The sequence below is a fragment of the Apus apus genome, chromosome 2 (assembly GCF_020740795.1).
Source record: "Apus apus isolate bApuApu2 chromosome 2, bApuApu2.pri.cur, whole genome shotgun sequence".
Taxonomy (NCBI): Eukaryota; Metazoa; Chordata; class Aves; order Apodiformes; family Apodidae; genus Apus; species Apus apus.
The window spans coordinates 47,504,451-47,518,804 of record NC_067283.1 but is presented as its reverse complement, the minus strand read 5'-3'; the positions used below and the strand labels follow the sequence as shown (position 1 = coordinate 47,518,804).

General features: G+C 43.9%; 1 protein-coding gene and 1 long non-coding RNA gene across 4 annotated transcripts in view; one reads left to right on the top strand and one right to left on the bottom strand.

Annotated features, from left to right (window-relative positions):
* Positions 1-344: 344 nt before the first annotated feature.
* LOC127381535 (uncharacterized) lies at positions 345-5,341 on the bottom strand. The gene is made up of 2 exons (XR_007888737.1): positions 5,167-5,341; positions 345-782 (listed from the first exon to the last, which is right to left on the bottom strand). It is a non-coding gene; the product is annotated as an uncharacterized LOC127381535 (long non-coding RNA).
* Positions 5,342-5,766: 425 nt separating this feature from the next.
* Positions 5,767-14,354, top strand: part of UBP1 (upstream binding protein 1) — a 39,125-nt gene continuing 30,537 nt past the window's right edge. Inside the window, exon 1 of one of the 3 annotated variants that reach the window (XM_051609780.1) lies at positions 5,767-6,313. In XM_051609780.1, coding sequence (XP_051465740.1) covers positions 6,201-6,313 — 113 coding nt within the window. In that variant the 5' untranslated portion in view covers positions 5,767-6,200. The remainder of the gene's footprint in view (positions 6,314-14,354) is intronic. The other 2 variants (XM_051609779.1, XM_051609782.1) reach the window with 2 other exon arrangements.

Sequence of the window (14,354 nt, the reverse complement as noted above, 5' to 3'; positions counted from 1 at the left end):
GAAAATGATTATGCTTTGACAAGTGCTAAGCTCATAGATTCCAGATAATCTTGACGTTAATTGAGTTTGAATTTATATTGTGGTTCACTCTCTGTGTTAAACTTGGCCTTATTACTTTCTGGCTAAATACAGTGTGTGTGAACCCAATAGTGTTTAACCATGTACTTTGATGTGTTTTTTGTATGTTTTTAGTCTCACACCTAGTACTGTAGCATAACGTTACTTTTGCTTGTGTATAATAGTTAAGCAGCATGTTTTTATTAGAAATGTGTTAAGTTTTGTGTTTTAAAAAAGCAAAGGACTTGAGAGAGTATTTGGGTTCTGAAGTGTGAGACTGGTAAAACTGCAGTGCGGTTTTATAAAATTAATCCATTTCAATACAAAGGTCAGGGTGATTTGAAATTGAGATTGGCTAACACAAGTATGTAGCAAACACAGCACTGTTTCTGCTGACTTGAGCAGTAAACCAGGAATGGAGAAAGGGAGCTGGAGTTCCCTGATGCAATCCTGTTTACAAGTGCCATGCACAGTTCCCAATGCAAAAGGAACCAAATAACAAGGAGAAGTGAAGATGTCCACTTGCACCTCTGGTTGCCCCCCTTCTTCAGCCTAGAGGAGGTGTGTCCCCTCCCAGCTTTTCTCCGAACGACGTTCTCTCAGGGCCTGTTTTCACCATGTCCTTGTCTGTCTTCATTGCTTCCCTGTTTTTGGTTCTGTTTCCCCACCTGTCCCAAGCCACGAGTCGGAATGGTCAGGATGGAAAGCTGCGCCTTTCTTCCTTTCTGGAAAAGATTATTGAAACGGATCAAGGGATTGTGCCTGGCGCTTTCCTCACACAGAGGAACGGCTACTGCGGAGCTGTGTTTTAGAGTGAATCACTGGGAACTGCCCCTTACCACGCTCACTCATTTAGTCCGACACCAAATTTATAGTCCTCGAATTACCCGGTTTATTGAAGAAATGGGCTACAATGTAGGGGTGGAAGGTTCAGGGAAGGTAAGGATATTAAGATGCTTAAACATACCAAACACTAATACATATACAAATGCACCCCTATTACTATTATAAAAGAGGAAGGGGGAGGAGGACATGCCCGCTGCTACTTTCCCCTCGGAGGGGTGGCAAGATGCGTGGATGTCTGGTGGAACTGGAGTAACTTAAGAGAGAAAAAGAGTAAGGTGCGACACCTTATGTTGAGCCTGGGATGATCTAGGATTTTGATAAGCACAGCTGACGTCCCCCTCGACATGAATTAGCTTCGACATTTGCAGAAGGAAGTCTTACTGCAGTTGGTAAGCGAGCAGCAGACCCCAGACCTCTAGGCAGTGGCAGAGCACGGGGGGACAGGCAGTGGCAGAGCAGAGGTGTGCAGCACTGCAGCAGTGGGCACAGGCAAGAGCACAGGCAGACGCGGGCGACTCATCAGCCAAGCCTTCTGTCGCACTGCCAGGCAAGCCTCAACAACAGAAACCACACTCTTCAACACATCAAGACAACCCCCAAAAATTCAGCAGCAACTCCAAAAGCAGCCCTCCCCTCCAGCAGGAGGCAGGCAGGCACCAGTCTTTTATAGTCCTCAGGGTCCTGGATTGGTATGTTGTGCTGTTACTGGTTGCCTTGGCCAATCAGGCAGAAACTTTGTTCCCACCTTTCTGCAGGGTCTCTAGGCAGTGTTCCAGTAAGCAACTCTGTTGCACTTTTCCCGCCACTGCTGCTGTCCATCATTTTGGGTCTCTGTCCTTGACAAAATGTCCTTGGCAGACAGAAGCTGGGAGGTTAAGGCAGCTGTTTCGAGTTCATAAAAGTCTGCTGGACTGGAAGGCATTATTCCTTTTGTGGGGAAGGTTCCGTTCTCCACACCACCCTTACCTCAAAATCTGCTGTGGAAGTCCTCCTGAAGTTACTCTTCCCACATAGCTTTGAGCACTTGCCTTCAGGCTTGGATGGCAGCGTACATCCTTGTTTTGCTATTGAAATACATTGTAGGGGGGACACTTCCATGAATTAAGGGTTGTGTACAGGAGCTAACAAGATTGGCCCCTGAGGCCAAGCAGACAAGGATACAAACCAGTTCAGGCACTAGGCTTCAGGCAGTCTGGTTATTATCCCATTGCTTGGCTCTGTCCTCAGTGCTTCACCCTTAGTGAAGGACCACACCTCAGTCCCACATCAGGACAGGCTTGTAGAGAAACAGCAGTTGACTTCAGGGCAAGATGCCAGTCAGAGCTAATAAAGGAGGAAGGAGTGTTCCAAGATCCCTTCTCCCACATGCCAGTAAAGCTCTACTTGGAATTCATTTATCCAGATATATTTGCAAAATCAGGCTCCCACTGCATGCACTTGCTCCTCATTACCTCAAGTCTCCAACTCCAGTTGGTGGGATTGATGCCGGGTATGCAGAAATGGAATGGCAGTGCCACAGGGAATGTTGTCTCCAACTAGTTAGGCTTATGGATGTGACATTCTCAGAGGGTTAGAGAAGCAATCTGAGATCTCAATACATTCTTAACTCCTGTTTCAATTCTGCCAGGCAGGCAGAAAGTTTTGAATGCTTTTCACATAGGCACAGCTTGGGAGGGAGTCAGGAGGAAAGTAGTTTCATTCTGTAAAGTCTCCTCCATCCTGTAGCCTCTGCTCTCAGCAAGTATTTAAAATTTAGGCACAAATTCTGCAATCTTATCCTCAAAACATGGTCACGTGCCTAACATGTGGGGCTCTGCATGGGGCTTATATTGTCTACGTTGCAGAATAGGAATTGTTCAAGGAAAAGAGCATAAAAAAATGTACCATATGTGCTTAGTATGTGGATTTTCAGCGGTTCTTATTTGGTTAAACCCAGTCTAGTTTTCTGTAGAATACAGACAGCATCAGAAGTGAGACAATTTTTCTAGCCAAGACTGTGTTGCTGATATAAAGAATAAGAACAATGTTACTTCTGCAATAGAAATTGGTATTCTTGATTTGCTTGGTCTTTAAAATGGCTTGAACCTGACTCTACACACACCGAGTATAAGGCCGGTATGTAAGTTTAGCACCAAATAAACCTGAAAGTTAAATTATAGGAAGGATAAAAAATATAATGAAACTATGGGAGCAGCTACCAGTCATAGCACAGTATGCAGAAATGGCAACTCTAGTCATTAAAAAAAAATCACAACACTGGTTTACAAACTGAAAAATAGAATAGAAAATCTTTTGTTTTCAAGGTTTCTGTTTGTAATCACTCCCTGCCTAAAGGTATTTTTAAATTCTTTTGGTGATAGTTGAGAATACTGCATCATAATTACAAAAGCTAGAGATTTAATGGGAGGAGCTGAGCTGATTTGCAGCAAGGCTCCAGCTCCATACATTGGGGCTGGCTAGGTCTGGCTGGAAGGCAGTGCCTGTGAGCCCCAGTGGGTGAGGTGAGAAGGGGGCTGATCAAGGAACCTGCCCTGGAGAAAGCAAACACATCACAGGCCTGTGCTTGAACAAAAAAACAGAAGCCACAAACTTTGACAGAAAACTTGTAAATTAGCTCAATAAAATGATATGCACAGTAATAATTGTATTTGGAAAAGGACACCTTGTGTCCTAAAAGAGCTCACAGGAACATCCTCAGAAATGAAGCCAGTTCCCTTATGGTGGACAAGCTTTACCCCACCTCTAAAGACTGAACTGCAAGAGAAGGGGTCTTGCTGTATCCACTCCAGCTACCCCCAGCAGAGGTTGGCATTTGTGACAGAAGATAACCATTTCCAGCATAAAAAGAACCATTTTATGATCTTGTAACTGCTATGTAACTATGTTAATGTGTGTATAGTAAGCAGATAAACCCGTTTTGCTACGGGTAAATCAAACTGTATCTGGCTTCTCTGGTCTTGGATCCTGTCTTATCTCTGCTGGAGTAGAAAGTGCACTACTTTTGTTTTCCACAAACCACCCCTTTCTTTGGTATCACTTACAAAGGTGTTTTTTTAGTGTTATGATGTTTTACTTTCATCAAGTCCCCTTTAGGTCTACAAATGTCCACTTAGGGTAATTTTGGGGCTCTCAATTACAACTCTTAGTGCTTCAATGAAGCAGCTTAAGCTAACTTTGTAGCCACTGCTGAGTAATGCCTGCTAATTAATTAACTGGAGCACAAGCATCCCATAACAGTGACTGAAATTAATGCCATCATTTGTTACCCAGCTTTGGAAGTGTTAACCCATCTTTCTGACATAATAATAAATTAATGGATTCAGGGTATTGTCACTGTCTTGTCAGGCTCAAAAGAAGAATTCTGCCTGTGGTAATTCCAGTTCTTCACACTAAAAGCTATAACTTGGTAGCTAGTGCCAATGCTACTGACTTGCCCTCTTCAAAAAATCTCCCTTTTTTAAGGTTTCCCTTATAAGCAGATGGGCTGTTCATCTGTCCACAGACAGGCAAAGAGCTCTTACATCAATGACAGCAGGAAAAATACCAGTACTATTTTCTGGAGAAGCTGGCCACTGAATATTAACTTTAAAAATCGTAAGTCATGGCCCATGTGCTTCTCTGTACCTTTGAGGATGTCATATGCACTCGTTGAACAATCAGCTAGTATTTTGTTAATCATTAATGAAGTTAGGGCCTTCCTGACTTGTATCTTCTCAAAAACCTGTCCAGTTGAACTTAAAAGTGCCTAACTGTGTGATCAAAATACGTTTTACAGTCTCAGTGCTTTTCTGTAGTTTGCTCACTGGGTGTATCATTTTAACGAAAACTCCCATGGAATTATTTAACAATCCTCTGAATTATTAACATTTGGGTTTGTTTTTTTTTGAGAATGCTGCTTTACATGAAGTCATGGGTTACTTAAACCTATGAGCACCTCCTCCCTGGAGTAAGTGTTCTATGACCAGATGACAGGATTAAAACCTAAACCTCTGGCAGCTCCAGTTCTTGCTTGTATCCCTCCTAGTCTTCTCCAGCTGCCGGCTGGTTATAATGAAGAAAGAATTATTTATTTAAAAGCTCAGCTGCCTCTAGGATCCCTTCCTTAGGTAATACAAGATAATAAATTCAAATCATTAAATAAAGACACTGTAGTTACAAAACAGAAGTCCACACCCCAGGAAGACCAGGGCCGTGCTGCGTGGAACACGCCTGGGTTTGACTTTGCTTGGCCTTTTGAGGGGCAGAGGGGCAGTCTTCACGCACCTGGAAGCTCAACACAGGCGGGTCTCGGGGTGCTCCACCACGGGCCAAGAAACAGGACGAGACAGCAAGAGGGGAAACGAGTACCGAGTGAAGACAAGCCCGCGCAGGCCCCGCACCCCGCCGCAGGTGGGCGCGCTCCGACCCGCAGGCCCGGCCCCCCCAGGGGCCCTCCCGCTTCCGCTCCCGGCAGGCCGCGCGGCGCCCTCCCGCTCGGGGGCGGGGCTCCGCCGCCCGGTGACGCCACCCGGCGAGGGGACGTGCCCGCCCATTGGCTGGGCTTCCCTCTCGCCCTTCCCCGCCCTCCTCTGATTGGGCCCTTCTGCGCAGCCTGGCCAATCGGCGGCCCCGGCGGCGAGAAGGCCCCGCCCCGGCAGCCGCTCTCGGGGAGCTGGGGGGGGGGGGTGGAAGTAGGCGCCATGTTGGCGTGAGCGGCGGCGCGGCGGGCGGGGGGCAGGCCGGGCCGGGCCGGGGCGGGGCGGGGGTGCCCGAGGGACGGCCGGTACCGCCGGTGCAGCCGGTGCCGCCGCGCGGGGCGGGCGGCTACTCCCCCCCCGGCGGGGCCGCGGCCGGCGGCGGGTGCCCGCGCTGCTGCTGCTGCTGCTGTTGCCGCCGGCGCTGCCGCCGCCGCAGCCTCCCCCCTGTGAATGATGCGGCGGGAGGCGCCGCTGGGCTGGGTCGGGGCTCGGGCGGTGTCAGCGGCGGCTCCGGGCAGCGTCCGGGCGGAGGCGGCGGGGAGGAGGCGGCGGCCCGGCCCGTAGCCCCCCCCCGCGGCGGCCGGGCCGGCGCAGGATGCTGAGGGCGGCCCCGCGCCCTGGTCGCGCCGCGGGGAAAGGGCCCCCCCGGGGCTGAGCGCGGACTGACCCCTTCTCCCCCGCACCTGCACGTTCCCTTCCCCTCAACCCTCCCCGTCCCCACCTCCCCAGCCCCTCGGCCTTTCCCGGCGCCGCCTCCCGGCCGAGCGGCGGCGGCGGCCCCGGGCCGAGCGGCTCCTCCCCGTCCGGCTCCTCCCGCGGGAGCGCGGGGCACGGCGGAAGATGGCGTGGGTGCTGAAGATGGATGAAGTGATCGAGTCGGGGCTGGTGCACGACTTCGACGCCAGCCTGTCCGGCATCGGGCAGGAGCTGGGAGCCGGCGCCTACAGCATGAGGTAACTCGGGTGCCTGCGCCGGGCGGGGAGCGCGGCGGGGAAGGGGCTTCCCCCGCTCGCTTTGCCTCCGCGGGCCCCGGGGGAGCTTCCCCCGCGGCGGGTCCAGGCGGGTTTCCCCCCTGCCCTGCCCTGCCCTGCCCGCTGCGGGCGGATGGCCGCCCGAGAGGGCCGGCTGCCCCTAGCCCCGGGTGCCTTTGCCCTGGAGCTGCGTGCTGCGCCCTAAGCGTGGCCTTTCCCTGCCCCTTGGCTGTGCCGTGGCACCCGGGCGTCGGGAGACGATGGTTTTTCTGCTTGGGGAATATAATTTTGGTTCATAGGGAGAATCAGTTCTTCGTTCTAGCGTTTACAGAACGCTCGAACAAGCAAACGTGGTAGCTAAATGCCTTGGTAGCATGGCTGTATTTTAATCAGTCTGTTTGTTCTTTAACAGCATGTATCTTTAAGGGACGTTTCCCGCGTGCTTTCTTTTTTCTTCTTTTTTTTTTTTTTTCTGTTCTTAATTAGCTTGGCAGGTTTTTACAGGAAAAGTGTTTACAATAGCGTTTGGGTGTGCTTTTTCAAAGTTATCTCGGTTACGGGCAGAATGTGTGGATTCCCGAATGATTTACTAGCACGAAGAAGGAAAACTGCTTTGGGAGACACTGGGAGACATTTTAGTCTAAGGTTTTTGGTAGGATTAGTATTTTGAGAGTCTAGAGAAGTAAAACATTAGTTTTGATGGCCTACCTTGTATGCAAGACTCATTCTCTCTCTGGCCACCACGAGTTTCAGCTATTACATATGTATTTTAAGGTAGTACTTCTCAGGTGGAGTGTTGGAACCGCAGTGTCTTTGCTCAAAGGTATAAACACGTGTTTCACCTGATTAGCAATGAGGACCCTTTTGCTAGTGTTTGTGAGTTCAGCAGGTTTATGGTGGGATGTGTATTTGATGGAGTTTTTATTTTGTGGGGGGGTTGAATGTTAATTTTTTTCATTAAAAATAACTTTTGTCAGTTCAAAGAACAAGGTGGTTCCACCCCTCTTCATGAGAATACTTCTGGTTTTATATTCAGCTTGTCTGGATTTTACTTGACTTCTGTCCTGTTTTTGTCTTTGTCTGAACGTTCCTCCTAGTAATGTGTCGTTTTTTGAAACTTTAAGAATTTTAATCTTTACTGTTGTTGTGTAGATTGCTGCTTCTGCACGTGTGGTCCTTTCATGTGGGCGGTAATCCTAAGTGGTTTCTTAGTTACATAGACCTTCCTATTAGAATATTTTGAATAATTACTGAAAGAGCTGAAGCAGTTGACAGCTCTCAAAAAGTAATATTGCACAAGCTAAGCAACATGTTAGGCTTCAATTTTGTTGCACACTTTGTGATGACATGCAAGTACTTTGGAACACGTTAATATTATTTGCAACTTTAATCTCTGAACATATTTCAGCTAGGTGATGCCTTTAAATATTAGCAGTTGCTGGATTCAGAGCAATTTCAGCATTTTATTTATGTCTTGCTTAGATTCCTACTTTAGGGGAATCATGGGCTGTTAAGTGATGTGTTGGGGAAAGCTTGCAGAGAAGTGATGCTGTGTGAGGAGTGAAGATATTACTCTGTTGCTGTTCTTTGTGCCAGTAGAAGATAAATACTTGTCACTTCCTTACAAAAAAAGAAAAAAAAAAAGAGAAGAAAAACACTGTGTAGAAGAGAATGCTAGGAGGAGAGCTCCCCAAGCAATATGCCCCTGCAATTTGTTATGGAGACCTGTGCATAACACTTCTGCCTATTAAGTTGTATATAACGTAGTTGATGCTTCCTCGAGTTGATGGTGAGTCAGTGCCCTAAAGCAGAATATATGGGATTGCTCCTGTGTTTATTCTTATTAAGAAAACTGCTCATGTCAATTGAGCAGTAACAGTTTATTAAGAAGGAAGCTAACTGGATGGAATTTCTCTGGAGATTCATGTAGTTTTAAGTAGTTTTCAAAATTTCCTTAAAATCTTGAAACCAAATTTTTCAGATTGCATGTCTTGTCATGCAGTAAGAATCTGCCTGTGAACACAGAATTAAAGTGATACTAATTACCCTGCTCTGGCAGAGGGGTTGGACTAGATGATCTTTCGAGGTCCCTTCCAACCCCTAGGATTCTATGATTCTATGACTATCAAATGTGTCAAATACACGCCCCCACTCCAAAACCTATATAAAAAACATGGCACCTTTAGTGAGTTTTGAGTAGTGCTGTTAACTTCAGTTAATAAATACACTGTTATGTGGATTTCTTACAAATCCATAATAATACCCATCATAAGATTGCAAGAACCACTTGGGACCACTGGTAGTTGCTATAAAACGTTAAAAAATTGCAGTAATAGAATTGGAAAGATAAGGTTAAGGAGCTGCCTGTCATTTCTGAAGCAGAATTTAATTTTTCGTACAATTAATTACTTGATTAATGAATTCATTTAAATAAAGTTAAATGGACATTAATATAAGGACAAGTACCTTAATGATTTAATTTCTATGTGTCATTTGGAAGCTTAATGTATGGATTTATTTAAATGCTTGCAATTCCAATGGTGTTTGTAGTGCTAAAATAGAAGCCTATCATTGGGGAACTTGATTATTTCAGGAGGAGCTATTTTGGTATATACTTCTAGATTAGAAACTGAATTTTATTAAACTAAACTGAAAAGGATGACCTTGTGTTCTGAAATGGGAAAGCCTTTCTGAAAGTCTGTACAAAAATACAGTCAGACAACCAACCCTCCATTCTTGGAGATTCAGTTCAGCTTGGCTCTGCTGTATCTTCCAGATACTTGGAGTTTCTTTGGAGAATGGATCTGTCTGCTGCCTTGGTGGAAAGGAACAGAAACGTGCTGCAGTCAGTCTCGTTTCCTTATGTGCTGTGGGGAGCCTTGAATGGCGAGGGGCTTTATGTATCCTCTCCCCTCCAAAGTTTAGGCTAAGGAGTAATTATTAAGATGGTTTGTTAGGATTTGGGGGACCGTTGGCTTACAATATATAGCTCTGTTTTTAGGTGGAGAAGATGAAGGACGGGGGTTTGTCTTCTAACAGCTTTTGAGTCCCTGACATCCTTCTCTTGGCTTCTGATAACCATCATTGTGTCATGATAGTTACTGCCTTAATTAAATTTTTTTATTTTTGCACAGCAACTTTAAAGTTATCTCATTCAAGCTCTGTTATCCTTGTGGTTGCTGTCACTTTCTGACAGAAAAAAGGACTTTTGAGACTCTGTTACTGGTTACGTCGTGTTTTTTCTAAGAGGAGTGCTTACTTAAGGTGTCCTGAAATGTTTTTGGTTTTATTTTTGTTTTTATTTTTTTTAAAGAAGTACACAGTATTTTTTGCAGAGTACATTAAAAAGCTTCTGTTGCAGTGATATGTTCTATTTTTGTGTTGCACTGCAGAAAAAATAATGTTCACTGACATTGAGACTGTAAAATAAAATATTACATACTGATTAGAATTGGAGCTTGATAGTTTGTGCAGGCACACAAATATGTAAATAATTGCCAGGAAATAGAAATTAGAGGAAAAAGAAAAGCAACAAACCTAAACCTCCTGGCTTTGTTACCACAGATAAAACATATTGGAAGGGAAATCTTATGTTCTAGATCACTGCCATTGGTAGTGGGTTGTTGTTTTTTTTTTCTTCTTCCCAGTTGAATGTATTAATGTGCCAAGAGAGACCATTTCAATTCTGAAGACTCCTCAGGCTATATAACTGTCTTCTATGTTCCCCTCACTTCTCATGGTGGATGCATGCGTGGGACTGAGAGTGGAGCACCAAGTTCACCCCTGTTCATGTTCTGTTTATTATGTTTAGGAGCAATCTGTACTATAGCTGCTGCAAATTAGAGCAGCTGCCTGACCTTCTTGTGTCATGGGAGGGAATGAGAGGTGTGGATTTGTTATTGTGAACAAATACTACTTTTCCAGCTTTTCCTTGATACCTTCAAGAGCTCGGTAAGACACAAGTTTTGGTGGTGGGGTTTTTGTTGTTTCTTTGGTTGTTCCTTGCATTTTGTGCAAGACTCTCCATAAGTTGAAGCCTTTAACCAGCTGAGTTTCCATGTGATGGGTTGTAGGATTCCCAGGAACAGCTTTACATTTGCAGCTGTTTTCTCATTTGTCTTGCAGTCCTTGACAATTGCTTCAGAGAAAAGTTGTTTCCCAGAAGCTTCTTCCAGGGGTTTTGTCTCGCTTCGGACTTGTTTTTGTGGACACAGAGAAAGTCTTAGGAAGTATCAGTTCTTCCATTCCCTTGCATTTTCCTATAGCTTTTTCAGACCTCTTAACAGTGCAGAGCTTGTCTTTAAGACTGTTGAAATACTGCTTGAGAAACATTTTTCTTAAGGTATGTGGTCTTGTAAACCATGCTTTAAAGTTTCAAAAGACCTATGTGATCTTGGATGCTTTAGTACTCACACCCAAAAGTATACAGTCCAGAGGACAGATAAGGCAGATGATTGATGGAACATCCCTTTGAATTTTGATGACAGACTAGTTCCTGTTCTTGTAAGGACAGGAGGTTCTGCATTTATATGTGACCCTATTATTAATAGGCAGGCTTTTTGGTTTTTGTTTTTTTTTTTAAATGCTTCAAAAAAGTGTAAAAAAGAGGTTTTTACATTTGAAAAGAAGGTGATCTTGTGGCTGACAAACACATTTCACAAGCATGGGAGAACTGTAACATTTTTCTTCTTTTTGTGCTACGCTCAGGTAAGCTATGTAATGTAGGATAGTTTATTACATGTGATCGATCCCACTGAATGCTTTGGTTCAAGTGTTAACATGCACCTTGCTTCCATCTAAGCCCGCATACTTTTGTATGGTGAAATTTCCTTTATGCACTTCTTCTATAGCATAGCTAGCTAGGATTGGGTGTTGGGGATGTGTTTCATGTCTGCTTTTGGTATGTAATGAAGACTGTTTGTTTTTCTGGGAAAAAAAGTTATTCTCCCTCTAGGAAGAAAGAATACTTTCAGTTGAATGCTTTAGATAACAAGTTGTGAGGGACCAAGATAAGACTTCTGTTACTGGAGCTAAAAGTTTCAAAAATGTGGTCTCAGAGTTCCATCCATGAGGAGAGTAAACCTTGATAGCTCTGCTTTTTCAAATGATATCAGGAAGTCTTAACAAAAGATGCAGTTTCTCCTTCAAAACATTGCAATTTGTTTATACCTCAGCTTGCTGGTAATAGTCCACAGTTCACTTAAATGAGACAAGTGAAGCAAGTTAGTCTATTACTTCAGAAGATCAAAAGTTACTAGTGGCAGAAAAAGAACAGACTCAGTCTCTTAAAGCTCTCTTCTCCTATAGCCTGAAATAATTTCAGCAGTAGCTATTTGGAAAAACTGATTTTTTCCTTCATCTGGGCAGCTCTGCCAGTGGGTGTTTCAGTTTGGGGGGAGAGATACTTTGCTGTGTTAAATGAAGAACCTGAGCAAAGCTGGCAGTAAAAGTGCCTGTCTGCATTGGAGCAGCGTAAGTCAAATTTCACCTGGTGAGCAGGAAAATGACTAAAGGATGCTGAAGTATACAAAAAACTTGGAGGCTGCCAGTTATTTACTGGGGGGTGGTACAGATATCTGCATTGCCAGGCCACTGGCTCATTATAAATGCAGAAATAATATCTGGGGGCTGAGGAAGAATAGTGACAACTGGGAAGGCTGACCTGCTCTCCTGGGTTTTTTTGTTGAGTCTTATAATAGAATCAGTATAAAATTAGAGGCTGATAAAAAGACTCTCATTTAGGATGCCTGTAGTATTTAGGAACGTCATCCACATAATGTATAATATATGCAGTTTATCACTTGCAAGATACTCAGTGGAGGTAAAGATGACTATTAAAAAGACTAAATTTCTGTTTCCTATTGGTTTTCTACTCTGACTTGTTAGTACACCTGGCATTTTCAGTAGTGCTGTGTGAGCAGGTAATTTTATTTTGTAGAGTATGCTTGTCACTGTGAAATTTAGTTCGTCCTTATTTGAACTAATCTCAAGGATAAATGGGAGTTTGGCCTCAGAACTGTGAGGGAATGCACTTTGTATTCTTGTGTTTTTCAAAGCTGCACATTCCTAACGATTTCCAAGGTAAACAGACATTAGCAAATTCTTCCCAATTCCGATACTCCTATTACTGCAAGTCATGAGGAGGAGTTGGGCTTAGCCCAGTTATGTTTGGTAGGATGGAGGTTTCTCTACAGTGATATATTTATCACCTGCTTTTAGCACTTTCAGCTGGGTAGCTGTGTGTTTGGCTATGCTGTGGACTATCTATGGACTATGCTATGGCTATGCTATCACAACAGAGCCCAGAACAATGTTGTATAGAGGGCCTGGTAGGGAGGGAGCAGCTCACATGGCAGAAATTCTTGATGCCCCTACTGCCCAGAAGACCTTTTGTGTGTTGCTGAACCATAGGCTCGTGGACATCAAACAATACTGGTGTCCTCTGTTGCAGTACAACAGTGGCTGAAGAAAAGACCAGTCGCTTCATAGCAGCTTCTATGTTAAAAGTCAGAAAAGATACATCTTTTTAAAAGATAAATTCATAGTTGGTTCTAAATCAGTTAGCATTTCTTTATCACTGATGCTTTAAAATCTTAACTTGAAATACTTTATTCATACCTTAGTTGGTGACTCTTTTAAACTGCAGCTTTTTATTTCTGGTTTTAGATAGAAACAAGTGTATGTTTTAATGTGAAAACACTATTACTTCATTATTTTTGAATGAACAAATAAAAATTATTTAAATGGTGTTTTTTTAAAGATGGTCTAGGAAGGAGTTTTGAATTGCACTGTCTTCTCTTTTTGTTAAAATGTACTAGTACCCACAGACTTTCTTTTATAAGAAAAAGGTAGGTTTTTATCAGGAAAAATAAATTAAGATTCTTATGTCTGCCTTGTGCTATTTCCTGGAGTGTTTTTTGGAATGGTGGTATTTGAGAATGCACATGATGCTCTCTTCACGACTAAATTGTAGGGTTGAGGAGTTGGATGTCTTTATTTTTCTTCTGCAGTAGCAGTTAGTCATTACCACTTTGTAAGTATTAACAAAAGCTGGTTTAAAGCTGGCTAAATTTGTCTTCTATTTGTATTTTTTGGCTTCTGGTGCCTTGTCTGTTAATTTAACTAGTTCATTAACCACAGTGTAATTCCTTAGCCAGACCCAGATGCTTTTTTATCTTTAAATTGTGGCTAGAAAATGAAGGATTGAAATATATTTTTTTCATAAATACACGAGACTCCTGTTTTCCATCTTGTGTGTTGCGTGGAGCAACTGCTGCAGACCTTAGTCAAGTGCTACAGGTTGTTTGGTGAGATGCTTAACATGCTGCCTTTGTCACGCTTCAACTCTGTGTGTATTTTAAACATTGTTATCGTTTCCATGTTTTTCAGTTTTAAAGTTCCTCTTCATAAAAACACTGACTAGCAGTCACACTAGCACTGTGTGCCAAAATGTGTGAGGAGCATGGGTTCCCAGTGCAGAAGTTCTGGTTTGGGACGATGCTTCTCTCCTTGTCGCTGTGCTCCCTCTCGTGTTGGGCTACCCTCTGCTCATGCTGCCCTTCTGACTGATACCAAGGCATGATACATCTTGTTTCTTTTGAGTCATTCTCAAGTAGCAGTCCACTGATCTATGGAATTTTCTGTTCTACCTTTGGATGTGATGCTCCTTTTGTCTATATAAGTGAACTGCTTTAGGTGTGCCTGCTTCTTCTAAGTGATGGATTTCACATTATTGTCCTTTGTAACTAGTTAAGGAATTTCCTCTCTGCTCCAGTTTGGGAAGCTGGCATCAGAAGTAGCTAGGGTTCAGCAGGCTTCTACTGTTTTTTTATCCAGTATCCTGCCTTGTCCTGTTTTCATGCCTGTAGCATTTCCTATGGTTTCTTCCTAGTGGGAAAGAACCTGTATGGTTGTCTTTTCGTTGTCTTTATTTTAATTCCAGTTGTTATTTTGGGGAGAGACTGTACAGCCTCTACAAGGTATAGACAGACTTATTAGACTTTTTCATTGTCCATAAATATTT